Consider the following 27,086-nt stretch of genomic DNA (forward strand, 5'->3'; position numbering starts at 1 on the left):
GTTATTGCACTGAAATTGAAAAAGTATAATTAAGGGAACATGAAGACTGAAGAATTCAGTATTACTTATTCAGTAACCTGTTTCTATTGTTTTTTAGCTGTATTGGACTCACTGCAGTTTATTTATTGTATTCAGTGCAATTATTTTGTTACAAAATATAATAAACTTAGTTTATTGGAGTTCGTGTATCTGTTAAAATCAGTAAAATATATCCTAGTAAATGACAAGTTTTAGAAAAGATGTTGGAAAGCCCTTCATTTTTTCATTTTTTTTTTACATTAACTTGCATGAATAATTTATGTGCATCTCTAAACAACAGTTCATAAGTTATTTGTAATATATAGGAATACATTCGTGAAGATGAGAAACACACTTCAAGTAAAAATGTATTCTGAAGACAGCTGGTATGGATATTAGAACTTTAATTAACATAAAGCAGAGTCAGTTGCAAACTCTCTCTTTGTTAACCTGAAGATTACATGAGAAGATCAAAATATTCTTCTGTGCTTTATGTTAATTAAAGTTCTAATATCCATATTAGCTGTCTCAAGAATACATATAGGAATACAGATTATTTTGAAGTAGAGAAGTTTGAGTTGAAACTTAAATAAATGTTTATCTTCTTTTGTTTTGTTTTTTAGATTAGAAATGAGGAGATTAAATGAGAACCAAAAGTCTTCATTTTTTTATTTAAGTGTAGAAGATGAAAACTTTGCTTATGATTTGGTTCAAGAGCTAGTTAGGTCTTTCCTAGCAGCTGAAGACACCAGAATACAAGTGAGTGGTTATTTTATACTGAAGTGTGTCTTTTGACTCTGTGTTATTGGTTTTATTTCACATTGACATACTTATGAGAAATGGTTAGAATAATTAGACTACCTATACAAAAGTTGCACAGATTTGAAAAATACTTTATTTTCACTTTACTTAAATTTAAGTTTTTGATTTGTTAAAACTTAATCATTTATTTTTTAAAAAATTAGTTTAAAATATAATCTTAATTATCTATGAACCTTGCCATTTATTTCTTTCACTATACATGAGATATTAAATTTTTTCAGAAATCTCAAAACAATTTGTTGATCACAGTAATCACTAGATATTCAGTGAGATATGACATTTAGTTTACGTTACCCAGTTGCTTTCTTACCCAACAAATGGTTTGTAACATGATGTTCTGAAATATGGACAAACATGTTTTGAATCTCCTGTGGTCTTCAAAATATGGATACAAATGGGTGAAGAAGTTCAGTGCAACAAAACATAAGCCACATTTTAAGGTGTGTTACCAAATCCTGGACGTACGAATGACAGCAGAATGTGCTTTTATATATTTCAAATGCTGCATACCATTTTGGATTGTATATATGCTTTGAACAAAATACAGATTGTGACAATCATAACTCGCCACTGAAACACACTGTAAATGGAGAAAGTTTTAAATCGTCATCAGGTAAATAGAATAAATAAACTATCAAAAGATCCTCTACTGAACTATCACTTCTCATTTGACAGTGCTTAGGTTTGGAAGAGCTTTTTCTTTTTTAAGGTTGTATTTACTGCTCACAAGGTTCTATCACTTTTGGGGATATGGCATTATTGTTAGCAGCTCGAGATGGTGATTCCTCCTTTTCTTCCATTTTCCATCTTTCCCCTTGACTTTATCCGTGTAGGCTTCTGTGCTCAGTGAGAGCTCTTTGTTGACATACTGCTTCCTACCAGGATACGTTTTCTTTATCCTCTGGCAATCCTCCTCTGTTCATGATCTTTTACCTACTTTTTTTGCCAGTTAGGTCCATCTTTTGTTTCAGTTGGTCTATTTCTCCTGGAATTTGTTCTAGGTATACTCCTATCAGATCTGACAATTTCACTTTTCCCTTGCTTGCCATTGTCATCCATTCTAACTCTTCCATTATATTGCAGTTTCCTCTTTGTTTGGGGTTTTATCTTCCACCTGTAGCCATTCTTCATAATTCTGTGTGACTGACTGTTAAGTTTCTATTTATACTTTTCTTTTTCTTTTCACAGGTCTTCTTTTCATTCATCATTATTTTGATCCTGTTCTGTGGTCAGACACCAGGATTTTTTTAAACTTTAAATCCACACTGTACTTCCATGATGTGTTCAATTTATCTTCCATGGCTTCACACATTCACCATTGAGATGGGGTGTTCCACAAAATCACATATAGGTTCATGATTTTCATGATATTTCGTGTTTCATAACCAAGCCCATCCCAGACTGTATCACCCTTGGACTGAATGGGAAAACAGAAGGGGTTTGTTGTCCATCCCAATCATTCCTAGAATTAATAACTCAGTATGGTCTGATTTTTCAAAATAAGATTTTGTGGTTATGTGGTGATACTGCTTTGGATTTCACCACCACATTGTCACCTTCCTTGCTTCAAGTGGAGTATGGGCATCCTTACAACTCCAGTTCCAAATTGCTGAGGTGGTTGACCCTGTAGGCACCCAGCTGAATGAGTTACTCACAATAACCAATCAATTACAGAATAGGGTGGTGGTATTTTATGGGTGTAGATGATGTGATATTCTTCTCTTTATGATAACCATTGACAACAGAATGAGACATCAAGATGTAATTCATCCCTTTTATTGGAAACTGTCATTCTACTCTCAACTAAATGTTGTTACACTATAAGAAGGTTTTGAATTTAGAGTGAACTCATTTACTTAAGTTCTCACACATATTTCAAGTTAACTATCTTCCTAACTCAATTTTCTCCATCTTGGCTGTGGGTCACAGCAATGATTTGTGAAATTGTTCTGGTTCTGTCATTGGCTATCTCTTGTTTCTTGTTTTCTCATCTTAATATTAGGGGTATGATATTGTCTATGGATGGTCCTGGCCCATTTCACAGTTATGGGAGTTGATTACATGCAACAGACATTCTATTGGTACCAATTCAATAGCTCAGATCTAATCCTAGTGTCATACCCAGGAATTAGAGTGGGTTTCAATTCCCCATTTCATGGGATTGAGGTAAAGAGGGTATGCTCTTTATTCTACACTCACATGGATGTTGGTATCCCATGGGCATGTTTTGAAAGTAGTTGATTTACTATGTGTAGTCCATTGCATCCAAGCTGCTGTACACCTGGGTGTGTATCTTTTGTTTACCTGCCTTTCCTATTTTGAGATTGAGTTACAGTATTGGTTATGACCACTTTCTTGCCACATTCTCTCTCACTCTGATGTACTCCTCTCATTTTTTTTCCCTTATATTTCACACATTCCATAATCGGATGAAGAGTATCCCTGGCTCAGAAATGGTCCACTTCCCCTTTCTATGATCTTCAGATCCGATTCTTTCATTTCCAAGATATCCTTCAGATAATTTTAAAATATTCTTTGTCATATCCTCACACTGGTCCCTCCTTGTTATCAATGTAAGATTCTAGCTAATATTGTGAGAGTAGATAATTACCATATCAGAAGTCTTAATTTTCCCTATACTGAAAATGTATTTTCAATGTACTTGCCATCTCTCACAAGATTAACTGTTCTTATTTAGTGTTGCCCTTTGTATGTGAACTTTTTCTTGATGCATACTACAAGTCTTCCACTCCCCTTGAATTGGGATTTGTTTATCAAGGAAATCATCATCCATTATCCTCTCATATTCCTGTTAATACTTTAGGTCTTTTACAGTAAACACAGTCACATGATACCTTATATCTTTCACATTAAACACAGTCACACATAATACCTTATATCTTTCACAGTAAACACAGTCACACACGATACCTTGTATCTTTCACAGTAAGCACAGTCACACGTGATACCTTATATCTTTCACATTAAACACAGTCACACATAATACCTTATATCTTTCACAGTAAACACAGTTGCACATGATACCTTATATCTTTCACGGTGAACACAGTCACAACGTGATATCTTTCTTCTATATCTTTATCTCTTCTTCTATATCTTTCACACTAAACACAGTCTTGCATAATACCTTATATCTTTCACACTAAACACAGTCACACGTGATACCTTATATCTTTCACAGTAAACACAGTCACACATAATACCTTATATCTTTCACAGTAAACACAGTCACACGCGATACCTTATATCTTTCACAGTAAACACAGTCACACGCGATACCTTATATCTTTCACAGTAAACACAGTCACACACGATACCTTATATCTTTCACAGTAAGCACAGTCACACGTGATACCTTATATCTTTCACATTAAACACAATCACACATAATACCTTATATCTTTCACAGTAAACACAGTTGCACATAATACCTTATATCTTTCACAGTGAACACAGTCACAACGTTATACTTTATATCTTTCTTCTATATCTTTCACACTAAACACAGTCTTGCATAATACGTTATATCTTTCACATTAAACACAGTCACACATAATACCTTGTATCTTTCACAGTAAACACAGTTGCACATGATACCTTATATCTTTCACAGTAAACACAGTCACACGTTTACTGTGAAAGATATAAGGTATCATATATGGTATTGTGTGTATTTATTGTTATTTTTATTTCTCCACTTCTTTCTGGAACTGAAGTTTTTCATGCTGTGTTTATGACTGTTTTCTTATGTAAAGTACACATTTTTCTTTTTTGTAGGACTGTGCATCTTATGCACTGCAGGAAACCTTACAGATATATACTTGTCAAAGTGGAGAGTTGTCACAAATTGTGAGACCAAGTGGTAGTCTTTGGAACAGGTTTTCAGAAGAGGTTCAAGAAATTTTGGTACCTTTGCAGCACTCTAGGTATGTATTTTATTTTTTATTATGATGAAATTTAGACAGTAATTTTCAGTTATTTTCTTTCTTATCAATTTTTTTTCTAACATTGTTCATTGTGTTATGTTTTTCTTTTATCTTTACTGTGTTATAAAACATTACAATTCAACAGTATTTTAGCATAGTTTAAACATTAAAAACTCAATTTTTTTTAATATTTTACATAAACTGAAAAGTTATTTGAATATTGAAGTTGTTCTGCTTTTTTAATAAAAGTTAAAAAAAAAAGTTCATCAGGTTTTCTGTTATTATTTGATAGGTACATTATGTCTAGTAACAAGAGGACTTCCTTTCCATGCCCAATATATGGGAGCAAACTAGGAAGCACTTTTAAAGATTGGGCCTGTAATTGGGCATCTTGTCTTCTCCAGAAGGTAAGAAGCACAGAGTCAGGTTAAATACCATATTCATATGGAGACATTGTACATATGATGGTGATTCAAGTTGGTGTTGACAGCAATGAACATTGGAAGACTTTGTTTTACGATCTTCTGATTGGACTACTAATGCCTTAAATTCTATTATCCTGTGTTCTGTCACATAATGAATTATGATTTTCATTCTAACTGTGTAGAAGTAATCAGTACATCGTCTTCAAAAAGAGGGGATTGAGTGAAGTGTGTCACCAGTCTTCATATCCATTGTTCATGCATGAGATACTCTTGTGAGCTTCATCACATCCTATGAAATAATTCAGAATACTGAAAATGCCCTGAAGGTATTTGTTTTTAATGGAGTGATTACTGATGCCTTAGAACTTAATGAACATTCTGATATCGAGTATACAGCATCAGTGCTGTACTGCCTTTGTTGTTCATGGTGGTTGTCCTACATATTAAGATGAAATCCCCAGAATTGTGGAGGTGTAAAGATGACTGATTTATACCAAAGTGAACTGAAAATGTGAGCTGAATAATGTGTTCACAGCAGTTTTTGCGTTATCATAGATGTTATAAATTACAAGAATCTATGAAATATTTTGCTGCATATTTTAGTAGTAGAATTTTTAAAAGCAAAATGGAATGTGAAATAATTTTTTAACGTTGATAATCAAGGTAGATTTTAATCTCACTAAAATTTAGAATTAATATGTGTTATTATAAAAAGAAAAGCAAAACTTTTTATGTATTTGGGTCTATAGATCTACAGAGAGATTATGGCTGTTCTAAGCCATGTTGACCAAGCTGAACAGAGCAAATTGAAGTTTCATGAGAAGACTGACCTTTGCCACTTGAGTGCCCAGACTGTGTTTTCAATATTGGATTGTTTAACGGTTTGGTGTCATCAGTATTTTGTGATGTTGAGATCTAGTAACCAGAATAACTCCAAGCCTGCAAATAAAGGGAAAGGTAGTTGGAATACTCATTAATTAATCATGAGCTTAAGTTACTGGTATTTTATGTTCTTTTTCTTTGAGAAATTAAAGACTGTAAATATTATAAAACAATTAAAATGCCTGTTCTAGTCATTGATTAACAGCCTTATTTATGTTTTTACAACATAAAAATGTCACTTTGCTAGGAAATAAGTAATGATTTATTAGGCTAATAATTTCAAAATTTGAAGCAGAGTTACCAGAATATTTTCTCATGTAAAATAATTGAATTTACTACAAGACTTTCATCTGTAGAAGCTAGTGGTGGTAATAACTTTTGGGTAACAAATTTTCTACAGTGTTCTTTAAGAAAAAATTAAGTTCATTATTAGTCTAGCCTGTATTTCTAAAACTGTTGTGTTGCCTTTTAGATTCCTTTAGGTAGAGGAGAAGGTTTGTCCACTTAGTTGTTGTTACTTTCTCATTGTGTAAAACATCATTCTTTGGCTACAGTTTGAGATCCAGTCATATATATTTATATACACACACAAAACATTGTGGTCCAATAACCCTAACCACTAACATGAGATACAGTTTTCATGACTGCCTAAATCAAACCTTGGCTACCTGGTTGAGGCTAACCTATACGAATGATTACTCGTATTCTGTTCCACCTTGGATATAAAAATTAAGTTTCAGGTGAAGAGCATATCTGTTCTGGAGGTAGTTCAGTTCTCCCACTCTTGTACTATTCTTTTTCTTGGTATACTCCTGTTCTATGAAGACACTTTCTGTATGGATCATGCCTGCACCAGCCCCTCCACCTTCTTAACATGGGATTCTAGTGTCAGTAGATGGTATATTTCGAAAGTTAACTGAACATGTATTTTCGATAATACTTACCTTCACTGACACTCTCCTGTTCTACCTTCCCACTAAAACCAAATGTATTTCTCAGAAAAAGTGACTGTGTTGTCAGGATGAGATGGTTATATACAGTACCTAGTTAGAAGGCACATTAAAGTTTGTGGAGCAGTTTGCTAGTTAGAACTTGTCTAAGGTATTTAAGTTGGGTATAAAAGACTGAAGTTAGTATTTTCACTGCTTAGATGGGCAAAATATGGAATCCTTAGAAATCATGAAATAGCTGTAATGTCTGCATAGGTAAGTATTATTGGAAGTGCATTTTTAGTTTAAGAAAGCATTAGTTTCCATTTTTGATACATCACCATCTAAACCCTGAGTTTGACTTATAGTTTAATGAAGAGCAATTGAATATTTTAAATGGTAGTGTGTACACAAACCTATGTATGTCACTTAGGTCTTTAACATTCAAGAGATGTACAAGCAAGTCATCATGTTCTTTCAAGAGCTGTAGTTTGTGACAGGACCTTTTCATCCATGTAGCAAGTGTATAGTTATACTGTGACTTAATCTGGTGCATTATATTCAGTACTGTGTGGTCTAACTTTCATGCAGTATTAAGGACTTAACAATGTTTAATCCTTTTACAATGGGTCATGGATCAAAGGCCATCTTGTTGTGTTTGTTGACTTGCATTCAAGATTGTATTGAACAAATATTTTATGAATTTATGTCAGTAAGTTTGGAATCAAATTGTAGATTATAATTTTACTATTTAATGTTATGTATGAGTTAATTTCTTAGTTTAAAAATAAGTATTAAAAGAACATAAATATTGATTTTAGTGAGTCACATGTTATGTTTAATGCTGCACAGTTTAAAATTAGATGTTTGTGGTGTCAAAATAGTAAGTTCACAGTTTCATACAAATTAGGAACTCAGATTACTAACTTTGACAAGCTAGAATATAAAATAAAAAAGGTATGAGGTCTTTAACACAGTGGGCCCTATTCAACTCTTTCCAATTTTTGAAACAGTCCATTATATACTCTTACTACAGTATATGACATGTGAATAACCAATCAGTAGCTTAAGATGTTCCTAAAGTGGTTTTTTAGCTATTTTAATCTTCGAAAAAGCTAGTGTTCTTTCAATCTAAGTTTTCAAGGAGTTCGGTTGTGTCTTTAGTCTGCTCATAGTTTCATATATTTTAAAATTGATATAAATCTAGTTACTAAGTGGAATTCTATGGTATCAGTGTAGTTACTTATGATTTTTTGGTTATTCAACTGTATGTATAAAACCTAAAAAAAAATTGTTGGATATCCTCCACTTGTGAAATTTCAAAAGGCTTAGCAACTTATGTCCAGCAACAACCAAGTACAGAGATCGTAGAGAGAAGAGAGAATTGTTTGCTTTTCCCATTTTTTTTTTCTATATTTTAAGAAAAGTTTAATAATTTATTTCTAAATAGTCATAATGTATATACATATATATAATGTATAATAATTTAAATGTGTCTGTATATTACAAAATACTAGTCCACTAAAACACAGCCAAGACAGAAAAGACTAAAGGTCAGTTTTATGTTACTGGATATGTAATATGAGAGCACCAGATCAATGCAAGTTGCACAATGCTAGCTAGGCATGACTGGAAGGTCAGTAACATAATAAATATATATGTAACATATAGCATTATGAGACTTAGTCTACTTAAACTAAACATTTGTTACAATATGTCATCATCATAGCACTAAAAAAATAAAATTATTTATTTCCTAATTTTTTAATGATAGTTACAAAGCTAGTTAAGTGACAGACTTCACAGCTGGAGTGTAGAAAATAACATAATGTATAAAGTTTTGCTGAAATCAAACATCTGAAATATATTGAGGAAGTTTTAGAGATTATGCAAATAATATTTGAGATTTTTTGGGATGAAGAACAGTTTTTTAACTCATAACATGAAATCACTTTGCACTCATACTAGTAATGAAACAGACTCAATTTTCACAAACAGATCTTTTATAAAAATAGTTCATGAAACATCTGATTTTTGTAAAAAAAATACTTGTATCTGTACTAATGTCTACCAGATTTTGTGAAGGTACATGTGCTGTATCAAAAGTTATAGTACAAATACTTAATGTGTGCAAATGTGTAGATGAACTTGTATATTATACTGAGTCTGTAGCAAAAGGGCTAAATGACTTCTAGTTATCATAATTTTTTCTTGATCTGTCTCTAGCAAAAGCTATCCTTCATATATAAAATGAAGTAGCATGTATAAACTATCTGTTACACCTTATTCATTGATATTTGTATGTAACTTCTAAAAATATGTAACCTGTAAACTTTAGAACTACATTGATAATGAAGAGAAATTCATCTTTGTATGTGGCTTATGTACTTGTATTGTATATTGTGTCTTCAACTTGGTTCACAGATGAAAACTTTGACTGCATTTAACAGAAACAAGATATGTCAGCAGTCTCATTTGAAAAATCTGATAAGCTGACAATTTTACAGATTTTGGTTTAAAGTGGAGAAACTATAGAATGATGTGTTGGAGCTTTCATCCTGGAAGGAAGCAAATGTGATGATTGTTATGGTATAAATAAAACCAGAATTTACAAAATATTCGATTTCTCAAAACAAGCAAAGTAAGTTGCAGTTTAATAATAAAATGATCTTGTGGAAACCACCAAAATTTGTTGCCAACTTGCCCTTGAAAGTAGAAATTCAGCTAATAAATGATGGCAGAGTTTCAATGTTGAATTCATTTGCAATTTTTCAGTTTCTGTGCCACATCTCCTTTAGCTCTATATATATATATCAACATACTCCATGAAATGCTTCAGTTCATTGTAGAGTCAAATTATTGCAACATCAGTATTTTGGGATTCATCTTTAGTGGTTTTTTATTGTTTTTCTGATTAGCTTCAAAGATCTGAAGTTGTTTACATGTACAATCTGTACTATTATAGTTCATTCAAACTTTGCTGCTTTCAACATCTGTTTTGTAACTGATATCAACTTCTGTTTAGAACTTTATCGTTAAAATAATAGATAAAATTCCAAATTATTGTGCTGTGACCAATTTTCTTTTGACTTGATGGAGGTTGTTAAGATTTTGTTATTGACAAATAAAAACCCATAATTACACATTTTTGCAAGGTGACCTGTTTTTCTTGGACCTGACAGAAATTTTTGTGATTCTATCCTTTACATAATAAGACATGGTTTGTAATTATTGGTGACTTAATGGAGGTCCTATGGGTTTTGTTCTTGACAGAATAAAAAACGATTCTTAGTTGTTGAGATGTAATCTGCTACTAGGACCTCAAGATGGCTGTTTTGGTTCTGTTGTTAACAGAATAGAATTATTCTCAGTTATTGAGATGTGACCCATTACTAAGACCTCATGATGACTGTTGTGGTTCTGTATATTCATATGCTCATGCATAGAATGAATACACCAACTTTCCTTAATCTATAATAAATGTTTTACATGTAAAGACAATGTATTTTTCGTTTTTTGTGATTTGCTTTTGCTAATGCATGAATTGACAAAGTTGTTATTTCTCTTGTGGACCCACATAATGATCCCAACTATAAGTCTGTTTATGACTTCCTGAAGAGTGTTCCAGAAGACCTTTTAGCTCCTTTGTTTGTCAAGCTTATGCTTGGGCTTTAATGTATTTAGAATTATCAATCAAGAATAACCAAGAATCATCACGGCTACAGTTGGCTTTCTTGCAGGTAAATAATTTTGAAATTATATCTCTTGTAATTTTGTATAATAAAATATTAATACTACTAAGATTACATCACATGCCAGAATATTCTGTTTGATTTCAAATGACAAAATAATAGTTTAAGGAAAACAATAGATATTGGTAATTTTGCATTGAAACAGATTTTAAGTGTGAATCTGCAATATTCATGAAATGAATAGAAACCAAACTGTGTAAAGTTTAATACTTACAATCTTTCAATGAGCTAATTGTATAATAGAATTCTGGGCTTGTACCTCAAACTCAGATTTGTACTATAACTTTTGCTACTGTCAGACTTACATCTTCTGTAGTACAACTTTACATGCACATATACATAAAATTATAGCTCTCAAAGAATATTTTCAGAGTACTCATGTTAAAATGTTTTTATTTTTTATTGTCTACACCTTTTCTCCTGATAATTTGGTTATTTGGTTCATATCAACAAAATTTCCCATTATTTCAATGGTACTGTCACAGGGCAGACTCAGTGTACCTTATTTCTGATCCTGTGCCTCTCCTTACCTGTTAATGAACTTCAGAATCACTCTTTATAAGAATAAGGAATCTAAGAATATTCAGTATTCAAATGCAAAAAATGTTTTTATATATATATAGGATGAATGCATTGTTTTTTATTACTACTTTTTTCAGTTTTGATCAGTATGCATCTATTTTTTTGTCTTAGAAACTGTACATCCTCCTTGATGAACCAGATGGAGTGGCAGAAGTAGCAGCATTTCGTCAAGAAGACCCCACACTTCATGATTTGATTCTAGGTCATGAAGCAACTGGTATGTAAAAGTAAATATTTCTTTATGTATGTAACTGTTAACCCTTTCCAGATGGGTCATGGGTCAAAGGCCACATCATTGCACTTGTCAATTTACATTCAAAATTTTATTGAACTACTATTTTATAACTTTATCTTCTTAAGTTTGGTATCAAACTGTATGTTAATATTTAAATTTTCATATTATACATTATTTAAAAAGACACCTAAACATCGATTTTTGTGTGTCATGATGTGTTTAATATATGTGTTTTTATCTGATTTTTGAGTTATCTGTGAACTTTTAAATTTGGTTATTTGTTAGTAATTCAAATTAGCATATACTAAGGTAATTAGAGAACTGATTTTGTGGTCTTTATTTACTGAGTACTAACTTAAACATAATTAAATTTTATCCTGTGTATAGTATTATCTACTAATTGATTTGTTCCCAGTTGGTACAGCAGTAAGTTTATAGATTTACAATGCTAAAATCAGGGGTTCAATTCCCCTCGGTAGACTCAGCAGATAGCCAGATGTGGCTTTGCTATAAGAAAACATACACACACACACACACTAATTGATTTTTGTTGTTTTTTATAAACTGGTAAGTCTATAACCTAGTTATTTTTGGTGAATTTCTGTTTTCTCAATCACTATGATTTTCTTTTACACAGATATACTATCCATTTATTTTATTAATTCAAGCTATGCTATTTTTATTAATCTATTCTATTACATTGTATCCAACATAAAATTTATACAATTATACACTTGTGCTTTTAATGTTTTAAAAAGTTGTCCAAAGATGATGAGAAGTCTTCATGACAACACTGGTATTACTGATGATGATCTTTTTGCTTCCAGCATCTCTCTTCATCCTCAGATAACTTAACTCTGGGTGTACAAGCTAAAGAGGCATATTGAAAACTTCTTAAACAGCTTACCTGTTTGCTGTGGATGGACATACTTTGTCAGCATTCAAAACTCTAGTAAAGTATAAAAGCAAAATGGGGTACAGTTGATTTCAGATCTTGATAATGCCAATAGAAAGAAATAATTAATTAACATTATTGTTGAAGCCATTCAAGTTGCAGTACTTTTATGCAATGCTTAGTTGTGGTAGTTACACATGAAAACTGGCTCTAAAAATAAACAAACTGATTTTTGCTAAAGCAGTGAAGCAATGTTTTACAGTTTATTTCTGTTGTTGCCTTACAGAACATTGGGAGCTTTGGCGATGTAGGTACAAGTAATCTAAAGAGGATTATTGGTGATGGACTTAAAGATGATGGAAATGTTTTAATTCCATCAAAGAAATATGCTTACATGCTAATTTTAGCTACAGCTTATGAAGTCTCTTTTGACAAATCCTGTTTTTTTAAATATTGCCTTTAGAATTAAGAACTTAAAACTTGTATACTGTTATAATATGCATTATTAGCTGAGATGTTTATGCTATTCTAATTGTTATAACAAATTAATTAAATTTTGATTGTGAGACACTAAGATCTTGTGTCATGCCAAGTAAGTAATACTTTTGGTGATCGGTTTATCTTTTTCAGAACAAGCATCATAGTGTGAGAATTGACATTTGCTCAGTAGGTAATACCCTCTTCTCTAACTCATTTTCCATTGCATCAAGAGCTATGAAAGTTAACATAATTTCTTATAATGTTGTAATCACTCACACAAAGCATAACTTTTATAGTCTTCGATCTCATTTGGTTACACATCCCAGAAATTGTAAATTTGTAAATCAGACCCAATGTGACATGCCCACATATCACATCCTCTTGTTTCAGAAATTGCCAGTAGTTATCTGTGATGTTTAATACCACATTATGTGTAAATAATAGAAAGCCAACATTCTAAGGCTGGTGTAGAATCTCTAGCATCAGGGAAACATTTGCTGAGGCTTTGTTATCTTAACATCTTTTATATTTTGGTTTTTCTGATTTACTTGCTCCTGATTATGATATAGTGACCTAATTTTAATTCACTAACTTGACAGGTTCTCTTCTGCCAAAGAAAATCCACAGTCAATCTAATGAGACTCCAACAAGGGGATCATTGTGATTATCAAATAGTACTTCTGTATGTGAAATCAGAAAACATCATGTTTAAGTGTGTATCTTTATTAATAACTGTTTATAGATACCCCTGTTATTCCATCCTTCATTGTGTGCACTAAAGAGAGGTTTTTTTGTGCACTTTCTATTTTTAATGTGTTTAGTTATTCATTATGTAATTGGGCTGTAACAACCAGTTTTTTGTGTCTTAAATATGAAATGTATATTCTTGCTCACATCCAACAAAAGGTCTGGAAAACTGGCATCTTGAATAATTTCAGTGTCTTTGAAATACTTCTCTTGCTGCTGTTTATGAGCTAAGTTCTCATCAACAAAGTTTTGCAGGCACATGAATTCATATTTTCTTTACTAACCAAACATTTCTTTCTGCTGTAATGGTACTGCTAATGTGGGAATGTTTCTTCTATGTCATTCTGAAATCAAGTATTGTATTAGTTTTGAAGCTACAATTTCATATTTAGGCTGAATTTCTCTGTTATTTTATTTTGTTGTAAACAATTTTATTTTACTCTGTGATGACGACAAAACCCACTTGTAGAGAAAAATATATATGTAAAAACGGCTGGTATGACTAGAGAAAGCTCTATGTACAACGATGACTGAAGAAGGTCGAAACATTGTTCGCTCTTCTACATAATGCTTTCTCTACCCATACCAACAGTTTTTACATATATAATTTTCTTATACTGTGTAGTGTTTCAAATTTAATTTAAAACAAAATTTATCAGAGTGTTATGCATCAAAAGTTAGATCTTTCAACCAGCTTTATTGTTTTGACATTAAAAATTGAAGCCTTGTACCATTGTTTTGGCACCAGAGTTACAGTTTCACACTTAGATCAAATTTACTTGAATCTTTTGTAATGCTTTGAAACTACAGCTCATTTTGAAAGTCCAGTTGGACATTCAAACCAAATTTCATTGTTTTTTTAGTGTTTTAAAATTATTATTTTATTTTCAGACTGTACCCCATTTTTACTTTACATTGCTTTAATATTACTACTGATAATTTATGAAATGAATGTATTTGTTCTGTTTTTAATAGTAAGATGTATTTAAAGTAAAAAATTACATGTTGATATATTTGGTAATTCTTATATAGTGGTCTCTTTGTTTGTTTTTAGTTCATAAATTCATATATGTGTATATATACATGGGTGCTCTTATCCTAAGCTATTTGACTTTTGTTAATTTTGTTAATCCCCACATTGCTATTTTAACCTTGTGATAAAACAAGAATACATGAAGTCACCAAAGACAAGAGAAGATATCATTTCACATGTATTTCAGATAACTTCTGGAACATTCTAATTAACAATTATTTAAATAGCAAGTTTTTCTCCTTGGTCTTGTGGATATATATAAACAAAATCTGTCATCATTATATCTAAATTTTAAATGATTCATTAGGTGTAACCTTTAGAACTCTTACTATTGTTAAAAATAAATTTGTTGTTTTATTGCTTGAAGTACTTAAATATAAGATCAAATTGTTTGATAGATTGTTTAGGCAGAATATTCATGATGGAACTTTGTGGAATGGATGGCTACTGCTTGTTGTGAAGACACAAGTGTAGAGGATGACATTTCAAAAGTCTTCCGCCTTTAGTCTTAAAGACAAAAAGCAGAAGACTTTTGAAACGTTGTCCTCTACACTTGTGTCTCCACAACAGGCAGTAGCTATCAATTCTACAAAGTTTCATCAAGATCAAATTGCTGAATTTCAAATTCTGTTATCATGTTTGATAGGTCAACTACAAGATGCATTTTCCTGTTATGAACGAGCTGTAAAAGTTAAACCAGACACAATTAGTCACCATCAGGGTCTTCTTCGATGCTTGATGGGTTTAGATCAGTCAAACACAGCACTTACCTATGCTACTGGTCTTCTAAATGAGAGGTTTGTGTTTGTTTGTTTTATGCACACTTTTTAAGTTATTTTCATCCAACAGGAAATAGAGTTGCTTTCTTAAACATGGGTATTTCTTCTTTTTATAATTTGTCTAGCTATACACCTGACAGGAAATAAGATTCATTTGTTAATTATAATTATTTTCTTATATTCATAATGCTTTGTACTAGCACTAACTCTAAATAAACTTCGACATTTTCTGGTGAAAAATGTGAAAGTTTAGATAAATTTTCTTTGTTGCATTATTTTTATAGACCAGAATGGTCAAATGAGATAAATCCATTTCGTGTAGAATCAGCATGGAAGTTAGCAGACTGGGACGGCCTTTCTGAGTTCCTAAAATCGGTAAGTACGATAAGATCAAAAGTATTTTCAAATTTTAAATTAATATAGTGGCTAGGATGATTTGTTAGCTACATTCATTGGCACAATTGTTTGAGCATAAATGTTTTCTTTATTTATACTTCTGTGCATAAATGTCTTCTTTATTTATACTTCTGTACATAAATGTCTTCTTTATTCATACTTCTGTGCATAAATGTCTTCTTTATTCATACTTCTGCACATAAATGTCTTCTTTATTCATACTTCTGCACATAAATGTCTTCTTTATTCATACTTCTGCACATAAATGTCTTCTTTATTCATACTTCTGCACATAAATGTCTTCTTTATTCATACTTCTGCACATAAATGTCTTCTTTATTCATACTTCTGCACATAAATGTCTTCTTTATTCATACTTCTGCACATAAATGTCTTCTTTATTAACTTCTGTCATAAATGTCTTTATTCATACTTCTGCACATAAATGTCTTCTTTATTCATACTTCTGTACATAAATGTCTTCTTTATTCATACTTCTGCACATAATGTCTTCTTTATTCATACTTTGTACATAAATGTCTTCTTTATTCATACTTCTGCACATAAATGTCTTCTTTATTCATACTTCTGTACATAAATTCTTTATTCATATACTTCTGCACATAAATGTCTTCTTTATTCATACTTCTGCACATAAATGTCTTCTTTATTCATACTTCTGCACATAAATGTCTTCTTTATTCATATTGCACATAAATGTCTTCTTTATTCATACACATAAATGTCTTCTTTATTCATACTTCTGCACATAAATGTCTTCTTTATTCATACTTCTGCACATAAATGTCTTCTTTATTCATACTTCTGCACATAAATGTCTTCTTTATTCATACTTCTGCACATAAATGTCTTCTTTATTCATACTTCTGCACATAAATGTCTTCGTAATTCATACTTCTGCACATAAATGTCTTCGTTATTCATACTTCTGCACATAAATGTCTTCGTTATTCATACTTCTGCACATAAATGTCTTCGTTATTCATACTTCTGTACATAAATGTCTTCTTTATTCATAGTTCTATACTAGTTTAATTGTTCTTCTGATACAGAAGAGCATCGTAAGTCCTCATTTATCTAAAGAAACTGTCCCAAGAGACATATCAGTTTGATTTGTTAAAACAGTGAGTGTTTATTTATCTCTTATTATGGAAAAAAAAATTAAAAAACTATTGTGCCTGCAACATGTATAATAAAATTGCATCATGATAAAATAAACTATAATTTGTACAATTTACAGAAATGAATAAAACATTGTTTTACAAGTAGTAAGATTAAAGTTTGTCATTTTTATATTCAAACTTTTATTGATTAAAGTTTCAATTAATAATGTTTTATACAACACATTGAAAAACTCATTACTGCCACTTCACTGGAAATTCGTGGTTTCACTGAAAGTCTTTTCACTAGAGATGTAGTACTGTAATATAAATAACAGTGAATCTTGTTTGTTTTTTTATTAGAAATTTGTTTAGAATAGCACTTGCTAATAATACCAGGAGGTTTAATGACCCTTCTTGTAGAGCTGGCTGTCTGGCAGCAAGTAGAGGAGGAATCCTTTACTTACTTTACCAATCGACTTCTGTTTATTTACTGTCCTGTTGACAAGCTCGTATTTTAGTTTTACTGCTGTATCATACAGTTTCCTTTCTTCTGAATGTTGTGAGGAATACTTTCTATGGTTGTCACTTTTGCCATATTATTGCACGTGGAGCCATATTCTTTCATTAGAATTGAGTGGATATGGCAGAGCTTGTTAACTGTCTCATTTACTTCTACCCCTATGTGGTATGGCATACAGTAACAGAGGATGGTCTTACTATACAGTTTCTTTATTTCTGTCATCCATATGGGAAAATACTGAATTACTGATATGATACCTTTCCTATACTAACATAATTGCTTTCCTAGAGTTGCGTTACACTCTCTTTGTATAAATTTTGTTTATCACTAGCCTTGAGACTTCTGTCCAGATTCATGTTTCCATGCAAATAAGTATGCAACAACCCTCCAACAGTAAGAGAGAACACACTTTTCTAGCACAGCTGACTTCCTCCATTCTGAAGTATACAATCATCATTTCATGACTGGGCAGTTTATAAGCATTGGGTTTGTCTGTTGGCAGATGTGACAGCTTTTGTACAGCAAGTGGTGGACAAGTTCATGAAGCCTCTGCCTTTCTTTTGTACATGACATATCTCCACTTATGTTTCTTGTTTGAGATGGAAGGAATTTTGTCAGTTTTTTTTATTATTACCTGCATCGTAATCATGTACCAATGCTGGCTTGAAACTACCTAAACCTTTTTTATTCTTTTGTACAATTTAGTTTCCTCAAGTTTGTTTCATTCACCTTATTTCTGTAGAAATCTCCAATCTTACAATGGTGTTTTGATGCATGCTCTTTTACTTATCTTTTCAAAAGTTGTGTGTTTATCTTCTTCAGCATTATCCTTTCATATTTGGTTGATTTGTTGCTACCATTTGTTAGGAGCATAATGCCCTTGTTACTTAAGTCCTTTAACCCCACCCCTATTTTGTTCTCATATGTTTTCATCTGCCTGTGTAGTTTTACTAAAATATTGTAAAGTGTTTCATTTCTCTGTATTCTACATGGTATATCTCCCTTTCAGTGCAGTATGGAAGTTCTTGCAACTTACCAGTTTCTAACTGCTGGAGTGGTGGACCATGAAGGCTTCGTCAAGTGCATGACAACTTTCAATCAGTAGAGAGTAGGGTGGTGGTGCTCTGCTAGTGCATATAGTGTGTATCCTTTTACTACTGAGCAATGGATGAAAAATTCCCAATATTGTATGGTTTTCTGTTAAACGAGTCTGCCTCAGTCATTTTACTCCTGGCTAACTTTTTCCCACATTTTACTATCACTTGAATATCAGTTCTCATGCAGTCTTGTGTTTGAGTCACATATAACCAGTCAGCATACGGCCTCCCATGTATGAATGATAGGGACCCTACACCTACCATGGACCAGACAAAAAATTCCTGACACTACATGGTTTATGACTGGAGTTGACCCACCATGTTTGCATTCCCTTTTTTTTTTTACCATTTCCCAGGTGTTAAGTTCTCAGGTAGCCTTTTCTTAGTTGTGTACTGGGTCTTCAAACATTTGCCGTATCTAAGTTGCCAGAAAAAATGTTGCTTTTCCTTTCTGCTTCCTGCCATTGAAGTGAAGATTTTTTGGGACCCTTCTCCTTCTGTAGACTAGAAGACATGTATTCAATACTACCTGGTTTTGGACTAGAGTTAACCTACCATGTACTTTCTATTGCACCTAGCTACTACACCATCAAGCATATCCATTTTCCATACTGGACTTGTTTTCTTGGTGACACGTATCTTCACTACAGGTGAAGACTATACCCTGCATGTGTGTTCCTATGCTTTTGTAGTATAGGGTATTGTGCTCCAGTTGTTTTCTTCAGGCACTTTCTGAAGGGAATTCACCTAAGTTGCTTTTGTTTTGGTTTCTCCACTGTTTTAGTGTGGGATTTAAGCTCTAATGTGAGGGTAGGTGAGATATTGTATTGAATGTTAAGGTTTTCCAATGTTGAAAATGTATTTCGTATAGGTACTTACCTCTGTCACACTTCCCACCCTTCTTGTTTACTTCCAGTACATCTTTAATTGAGTAATTTAAAGTGATAATTGAATAATTATTATAGATTATGCCAGCTGTGCTAGGATAGTACATCACACCCCTATTGATGGAAAGTTGTCTCATGCTCATTTTTATACTACAGTTCATCAATAGCATGTGGAAATGTTAATTGAGGTGTGAGTCTCAAGGCTAGTGGAGAGTAACAAATTGTGCATGTGGAGGGCAGTATGACCTGAAAAAAAAATTGTTATGTGAGAGGATCTAAGTTTTTATTGCAAGTACATTTATGGTGTTGGAAAATTTTAACTTTATGCAGTACTGCCTGGAAATTGTTATCAGATATTATGTCATGGAACTTTCTATTTGCAGTTCATTGTTTTCCATAATCTAGAAAACAGCTTGTTGTGTGGCTTCCATCTCTGTTCTTGAACTTCTTGTATAAGACTTTTAAGTTTCACAAGAAGAATGTGTTGTTTTGCAAGACAGTAAGTACCCAGTCGTCTCTCTGTTTAATATAGGGACCATTTGTGAGTGCGATGACAGATCACTGCTTACATTTTAAATAACTGCTGACAAAATTTTTCTGATTCCCTCTTTGTCTTCTCTCTCTATTTTCTGTTCAGGTTAATTACCACAGATTCCAGTGGTACCAGATGTTTATTTAACATGAGGAACTATGAAACAAGTTGGTGATCAGTTATCTTAATGGTGACTCTTTAACATAGGTCCAACCATAACTGTATCTTTAGGTGCCATTTAGGTAGTCTCTTTCTTGATTGGTATCTGTAAATCATTGTGGAGCTGTAATTTCCCAACTAAAAAGGACAGTGGTTCAATGATGAACTTTCTAGAAAAGTTTATTTTTATTATTTTACATTTAACTTTGAAAAGTGAAAATTGCTTGATTCTGCAGAACACTTTAAGGCATTATAAACAAGGGAGAAAATACAAAAGATTAATAATTGGTGCAGCTATGTGTATTTTAATAGTCAATATAGTTTCAGTTAAAAGGTAATAAATGAAGTTCATTCTAAGAATGTGTATATTTTTGCCTGCTAATTGTTCCATGTTACCTGTACCTTAGTAGTTTTGTAACTCCGATTTTTATTTATCAAATTTTTAGCAGATTTCTTCTGATAACTGGGGAGTTGCAGTTGGAAAAATTCTTCTTTCTGTTAAAGAAAAGGTATGAGAAACTTTTAATAACTAATATATAGTCATTTATATAACAAGTTTAATATGTAGTAACTTATGGATGACACTTTTTTGCCAAGTGCCCTTGTTTCTTAATTAGTAATTGTAAAAATTACTAATTAAGAAAGCAAATTTTAAAGTTAGCTTATTTACAACAAACAAACATACTTATCTCAAATAATAGGAACGTTTATGTTGATCTTTCCAGTGGTGGATTAAAGGTTGTATGTGCTTAGTGGCTAATAATCTTTGAGGGTCTTACAATGGGCCTCCATTAAGACCATAAGCCCTAGGGCTGAGCCCCTTCTAGCTCCAACCTAAATGACCCATTGGATCTTTCAATTTAAATTATATTGTAGACTTTAAGAAAATGTTTATTGTGTTGCACTCTTGGTTTCACTCAGTGTCAAGCCTCTGACATATTTGTACCACACACTGCAAAAGTAATTGTTGAGCATTTTAGTCATCCTAAGTGGTGCTCAGCAATAACATATGGTAAATGTACATTTTTATTCTTTAAGTTATGTTACATTTTGAAATTTGAATGACAGTATGATTACTTTCTAACATTTAATGTAGAATATCCTGTTTGTGAAATAAAATTTGGCATCAACATTATCCATGTCTGTTCTTCTGTAATTTCAAAAGTAAATGTTGAGTTTTGTTTCTTTGTGCAACTTTTCAAACTGGAGACAGGCAAATGATTGAACAGAGACCACTATTTGCAATATATGATGTATGGTCAAAAGTTCTAAGACTTCACTTTTATTGCACAGAACAATGTACATACATCAGTATTATATTATATCCCGTTCAAAGTAATCCCTCCAGCTAATACACACTTGTCCTGATGTTCCTGCCATTTTCGAAAGCCTTCAACTTTTGTGTGACTAAGTTCTGCTTTCACACAATTGTGGATGGTTGGAATGTCATCAAATCACCTTCCTTTCAACTTAATTTTGATTTTTGGGAACAGAACAAAATCACATGTGGCAAGATTGGGAGATTACAGGGGGTGTGGTATCACAGGAATGTTTCTTTCTGCCAAACGTTCTTGAACAGATACAGCACTATGTGAAGGTGCATTGTCGTGACAGAGAAACCAATAATCATTTTCCACAGCTCGCAGCAGTTTCTTCTAATTTCTTCCCTCAAGCAAATTAGGACCTTTTTATAAAATGCTTGGTTAACTGTCTGGCCATTAGGCACACATTCATGATGAACAATACCTTGAACATCAAAAAACACGATCAACATTGTCTTTACATTTGATCAAGACTGTCATGTTTTTTTGGAAGTGGTGATGATGGAGATTTCCACTGGGGTGACTGAAATTTCGTTTCAGGGTCATAACTGTGTACCCATGACTCAATCACCAGTAATAATGATGTTGATGAAATTTGGATCAATTTCTAGCCTTCTTTTCAGATCCTCACACACTTGTTGATGGTGAAACTTTTGGTCATCCATCAACAGCCTTGGAAAAAATTTTGCAGACACTTGACACATGCAGAGTTTTTCAGCTAAAATCACATGACATAATGCAAAGGAAATGTTCAGTTTGTCAGCAATTTCATGAATAGTTAATCTTTGATGACTTTGACTATTTTCTTTCATCTTAGCAACCATTTCATCAGTGGATGATGTCGGTGATTGCCCAGAATGGTCGTCATCTTTGACTGATTTCTGGACATCTTGGAAGTGTTTTATCCACTGATAAACAACAGTTTTACTTAAGCAATCATAATTAAAAGCAGTTCTTAACATTTCAATGATTTCTGTTCCTACTGTACCATTTTTCATACAAAATTTGATGCAAACATGTTGCTTTTATTTTCTGTCCATTTATATTTCAACAGAAGCAAGAGATGCTTCTGTCTTTGAACACGGGTATAAGGTCTGGATAAGTGGTTTATCCGTGAGGTAGATCACTATTTGTACTTTGTACACACCTCAGTAAAGCTTACTGCCTCTGTACTGGCACCTGTAACAGAAGAAATCTTTTTGATCAGAACTCATATATAAGATATATCAAGTTGTTTATGAGTTATGTTTGGAATATTATTGTGTGAGTAAACATTCAAATAATAAATAATATATATTAAAACAAGAACACTTGAGTTCATGTCCTTTTTAAGTCACACAGTTTGAAAAATTATGAGTTCTCTTACATAGTAAAAGTTGAGCTAAGATTGTCCATTTCATTGATTCCATAAACTGTAGTGGAAAACTATTTTGTAATTTTAAAACAAATCGTCTTTTTTTTGCTATTACTTATTAGTCAAGAAAATATAATATCAACAAAAGTATCATATTTTGTAATTGTTATTGTATGTATGTATATATATTATCTACACTGTATGAATATTCAAACTAAATCTACATCATGGGAAAAGAAAATGGCTCCCCTTAAAGAACTATGTACATCTACTTATTGTAGTTGTTGTATATAGTTGAAATCTAGTCATTTATTTGAAAGGGATGAAAATAAGTATGTGTATCTGTATCATAGTAATAGTTCTTAGTTTAAATTTAGCTATTTATTTGAAACAGATTAAAATAAGTATGTGCATTTGTTTATCCTAGTTATGGCTTTTATTTTAAATCTAGCTATTTATTTGGAACAGGTGACATAGAGATTTGCATCTGTTTACCTTGTTTGTTGTCAGGGTGTTTTAGTTTATTGTATATATATATATATATATATATATATATATAGGCTGGATTCTTTGTAGTTGGTGTCTGGGACTTGGCAACAAATTTCAATAACAAACAAACAGCATACAGTTCTCTTGTTTCAGGTAATAATGTATTAAAACAATTAAAATGTATAAACAAATGTTTTTTTCATTATTTGCTAGCACAGTTGTATCTAGAGCATTAAATACTTGTCTTCTTTTCATCAAAATCCACATAGCTTGGTCCAGTTACTTTAGAATCCAATTTACAAAACAAATTAATTCTTGTCTTCTATGTTGTTACAATATAGTTTGTGATAATTTCAAGTTAGAAATCACCAATATATGCTTTTTATGGCTAAACTCACAATCACACAGGCTAGATCTATCTGTTCAATCAAACTAACCCAAACTACATTTTTGACACACATTTTTATAACCTCACAGAGGTCTTAAACATTTTTCACATTATGAATTATTGTGATAAAATAATATTCAATCAAAACAATGAGAAAAATTTAGAAGTTTCTAATAAAATAATGCAATAGTACAGCAAGTATAAATCACAGTCTGTGATTCGTACACAGAAAAGTAATTATAAACTACTGCTACTAAAAATAACTAAATTGAACACTCTCTCTTATACTACTTAAGTAATAACACTTACATTAAACTTAAACACTTGTGTGGATATAACAATAAGCTTCTCTTTAAGAAACGTGTTTACAATTATTTTTTGTACTATATACAAAGACTGTTTCCAGTTCATCCAAAAAGTCTACTCATACAGTCTGCACCAACATTTGCAGTCCTCTTGTTGGATTCAGTGTGGGACCAGAAGTTCTTGGGGTACAATACCTAACTCATGATTACTGCACAGTCAGTTTTATACCTCTGGATCTTTCCAAGTGGTTGATGATTCATTTGGATGATGAACTCCTTCCATACAGACTGTTGAAGAAGTTCCAAATGTCAGTATGGTGGCCAAACACTTCTTGAGTCACAGATCTCACTGCTCAGTGTCTTTCTGAACAGATCCCTGAGTTTCTTCAGATGGTTACATCGTACACAGTGATGGTGGTTTTTTTGCAACATTTTTCTCATCAAGAAGTTGAATGCTGCTGCTGAATTGATTAATCCAGATGGCATCTTTCTTGAATTGGTACCATTCATCAGGTGTCAAAAAGGCTCTTTAAACTTTGCCAATACACTTTTCTGAGATTGACCTTAGTGACGAACTTGGGCCCATTTATTTTCACTGCAATAGCATCTGGGTTGCCCATAGGTTTGGAGCCAAATTCTGTCATAAAGTTTATTTTCTGGAAATCTGTACAGATGGTTGTGAGACATTCATGGTCTTCATGATTACCACCAGTGAACAGTAAACTTAATTCAAAGGCCCAGTTATTCCAGCTTCTAACATTACTTTAACTTTTAGCTTAATCAGGCTTTTATTATGTAGAACATTTGGTAGGGCTTCACTTTGACTGAGTTCTTGGTCATAGTCACAGTCTGTCTGGCTTTATCTGTCTGTGGAGACAGATGCACACTGCTACTTCTTTCTTCAATTTGTCATTAATTTCTTCATTGATGTTGACACTTTTGTACATGTCATCTACACCCAGTGGTCTCAGATTTTCATTTTTTGTGTGTGTGAAAATTACTTCAGATGAGTTTGTTGTGTCTTTAAGGAACAGAAACCTTCTTACTGAAATGTTAATCCTTCGACTTCTTAGGTGTTAGTTGTCCAATCAAGTCCATGGCAACTGTGTTGGATAGCACTTTCCTATAAGAGACATTTCATCTCATGGCTCTATGGCTACATTCATTCTAGGTAGAGTCCCTTTATTTTGTATGCCATCTTCTTTATTCCTTGGTGTCATTTCACAAGTTACTTGTTGGCCAACTTCTTCATTACTTGAGTCTAGTGCTTTGTTGGTACAATGATCTGTTTAACTTCTGGTAGAAGTGCTTTGATAGATCTGATACAGCACTTCCTTCTGATTCTCTGTTCTGTATATCCTTTTTTTCCTCATTTTTGTGCTCAATTGTCTCTTAGACATTGTTTCAAAGTTTCATCATTGAAGGGTCTTTCTTCTGTGCTTCCTTCAATTCCCATAGACATACATACACAATGTCACTTTTTGAGATTTGCAGAGGGTTGATGTTTTGCTTGCTTTTATTTTTTTGAATTCTTGTGGTGACTGCAGATACTTCATCAGCCTCCTTTCTGTCTGGTTTTTTCAAATTTCTGTTGTCAGGTATATTGCTGATTACCATGTCATAAATGGGTGCTTTCTTATGTGTTGTCTCAAGGTCTCCCACATAGTATGGAGTTTCCCTTTATTGTTACTATAGGAAACTTTCTCACTGTCCCATCAGTCAGCACACATATATGTACTTTTGCCATTATCTGGTCATTTGATACTAGAGTAATTCTCACTTCTGCTCCCAGTGTTTCATTTCACTGTCATGTTTTTGTTGCCAAACATAGTGTTCACCTACTGATAAGTTGTGATTGATCCGTTTGTTAATTTGAACTGACTGTCATTCAAGTACTGTTTAATCATGAATTATTTTATGTGATTTCTGGCAACAGTGACAATCATTCTTCTCTAGTATCTTACTAGCACCATCTTTGTAGGTAACTCTAACTGCTTGATTTGAGATTCTTGTTGGTTGCAAACCTGCAATCATATCACAATATGTCTCATTTTCTAACAAGTGTAGTATCTCCCATTTGTCTGACGACTTCTTGTCACCTGTGGTGGCATCCTGCTTGTAATCCCTCTTCTTGGCTTTGAATGGTTATGATTGGATTTGCCTGTTATGTTCTCCCCATGGGCTTCCACATACTATTTTGCCAGCTTGATCATCTTTATCATGTCATTTGGTGCTCTTTCTGGTACAAAAAATGACATGTAAGTGGAGTACATGATAATGAATTATTCATCTGTTAGTAGGTTTACCAGTCCTTCAAAACTATCTTCACACTTGGCCATGTAAATTCACCTTGTGAAATATTGCTGTAGACATGCCACAAACTGAAATATAGTTTCTCTAGTGTCAACTTTGCCTTTTCTAAATTCTAACAAAAACCATCCTATGTAATTTCATTGCATTTCAGCAAGGCAATTTTAACATATTCTAGTCCATGGCATCTTCTGATATTACACCTACATACACTTGTAGTCCTTTTACTGTGAAAAGGAAACTAAGCCAAAATGTCAAATTGTTTTGTCCCAGTTTTGACCTTGAGGGGTGAATCCTTCACTTCTCATTAGATCATTCATGTTGTCTTTCTATTCATCAAGTTTTGTCAGCCCATTGTTAATGATCCTTCAATTTGCTTGTTAAACTTAGTGACTTCAAGTTGTACTGTTATATTCTCTTTGTTTTTAGTCTCTCCTCTCTCTCAGTTTCCAGTTTTTCATTTCTTTTTTCAGCCTTTTTTTTTTTCTTCTCTTTTTTTGTTGTTTGTTTCTCTCTTTATGTCTTGTTGTTGTGTAACAAACTCTCATATATCACCATCTTTAAGGCTAAGTTATTTGCCCTTCACCATCCACTTATCAAAGCCAGTTAAAATGGTGTATATGTGGCCTCTACAATATTTATTCTATTGCTTCAGCTGTGAATTTATAGGCCTATGC

General features: G+C 32.5%; 1 protein-coding gene across 6 annotated transcripts in view; it reads left to right on the forward strand.

Annotated features, from left to right (window-relative positions):
* The window catches only part of LOC143242419 (serine/threonine-protein kinase ATR-like), a 41,252-nt gene extending 20,502 nt beyond the window's left edge, over positions 1-20,750 (forward strand). For 2 of the 6 annotated variants that reach the window (XM_076485795.1, XM_076485799.1), the window contains 8 exons: positions 642-777; positions 4,639-4,787; positions 5,080-5,194; positions 5,962-6,168; positions 10,591-10,763; positions 11,469-11,574; positions 12,420-12,544; positions 15,811-15,901. In XM_076485795.1, the coding sequence (XP_076341910.1) occupies positions 642-777; positions 4,639-4,787; positions 5,080-5,194; positions 5,962-6,168; positions 10,591-10,698 (715 nt within the window). In that variant the 3' untranslated portion in view covers positions 10,699-10,763; positions 11,469-11,574; positions 12,420-12,544; positions 15,811-15,901. Of the gene's footprint in view, positions 1-641; positions 778-4,638; positions 4,788-5,079; positions 5,195-5,961; positions 6,170-7,244; positions 7,300-10,590; positions 10,764-11,468; positions 11,575-12,419; positions 12,545-15,393; positions 15,532-15,810; positions 15,902-20,687 lie in introns of those variants that run through there. The other 4 variants (XM_076485797.1, XM_076485796.1, XM_076485798.1 and 1 more) reach the window with 4 other exon arrangements.
* Positions 20,751-27,086: the final 6,336 nt, after the last annotated feature.

This window comes from Tachypleus tridentatus, unplaced genomic scaffold, assembly GCF_004210375.1.
Source record: "Tachypleus tridentatus isolate NWPU-2018 unplaced genomic scaffold, ASM421037v1 Hic_cluster_2, whole genome shotgun sequence".
NCBI lineage: Eukaryota > Metazoa > Arthropoda > Merostomata > Xiphosura > Limulidae > Tachypleus > Tachypleus tridentatus.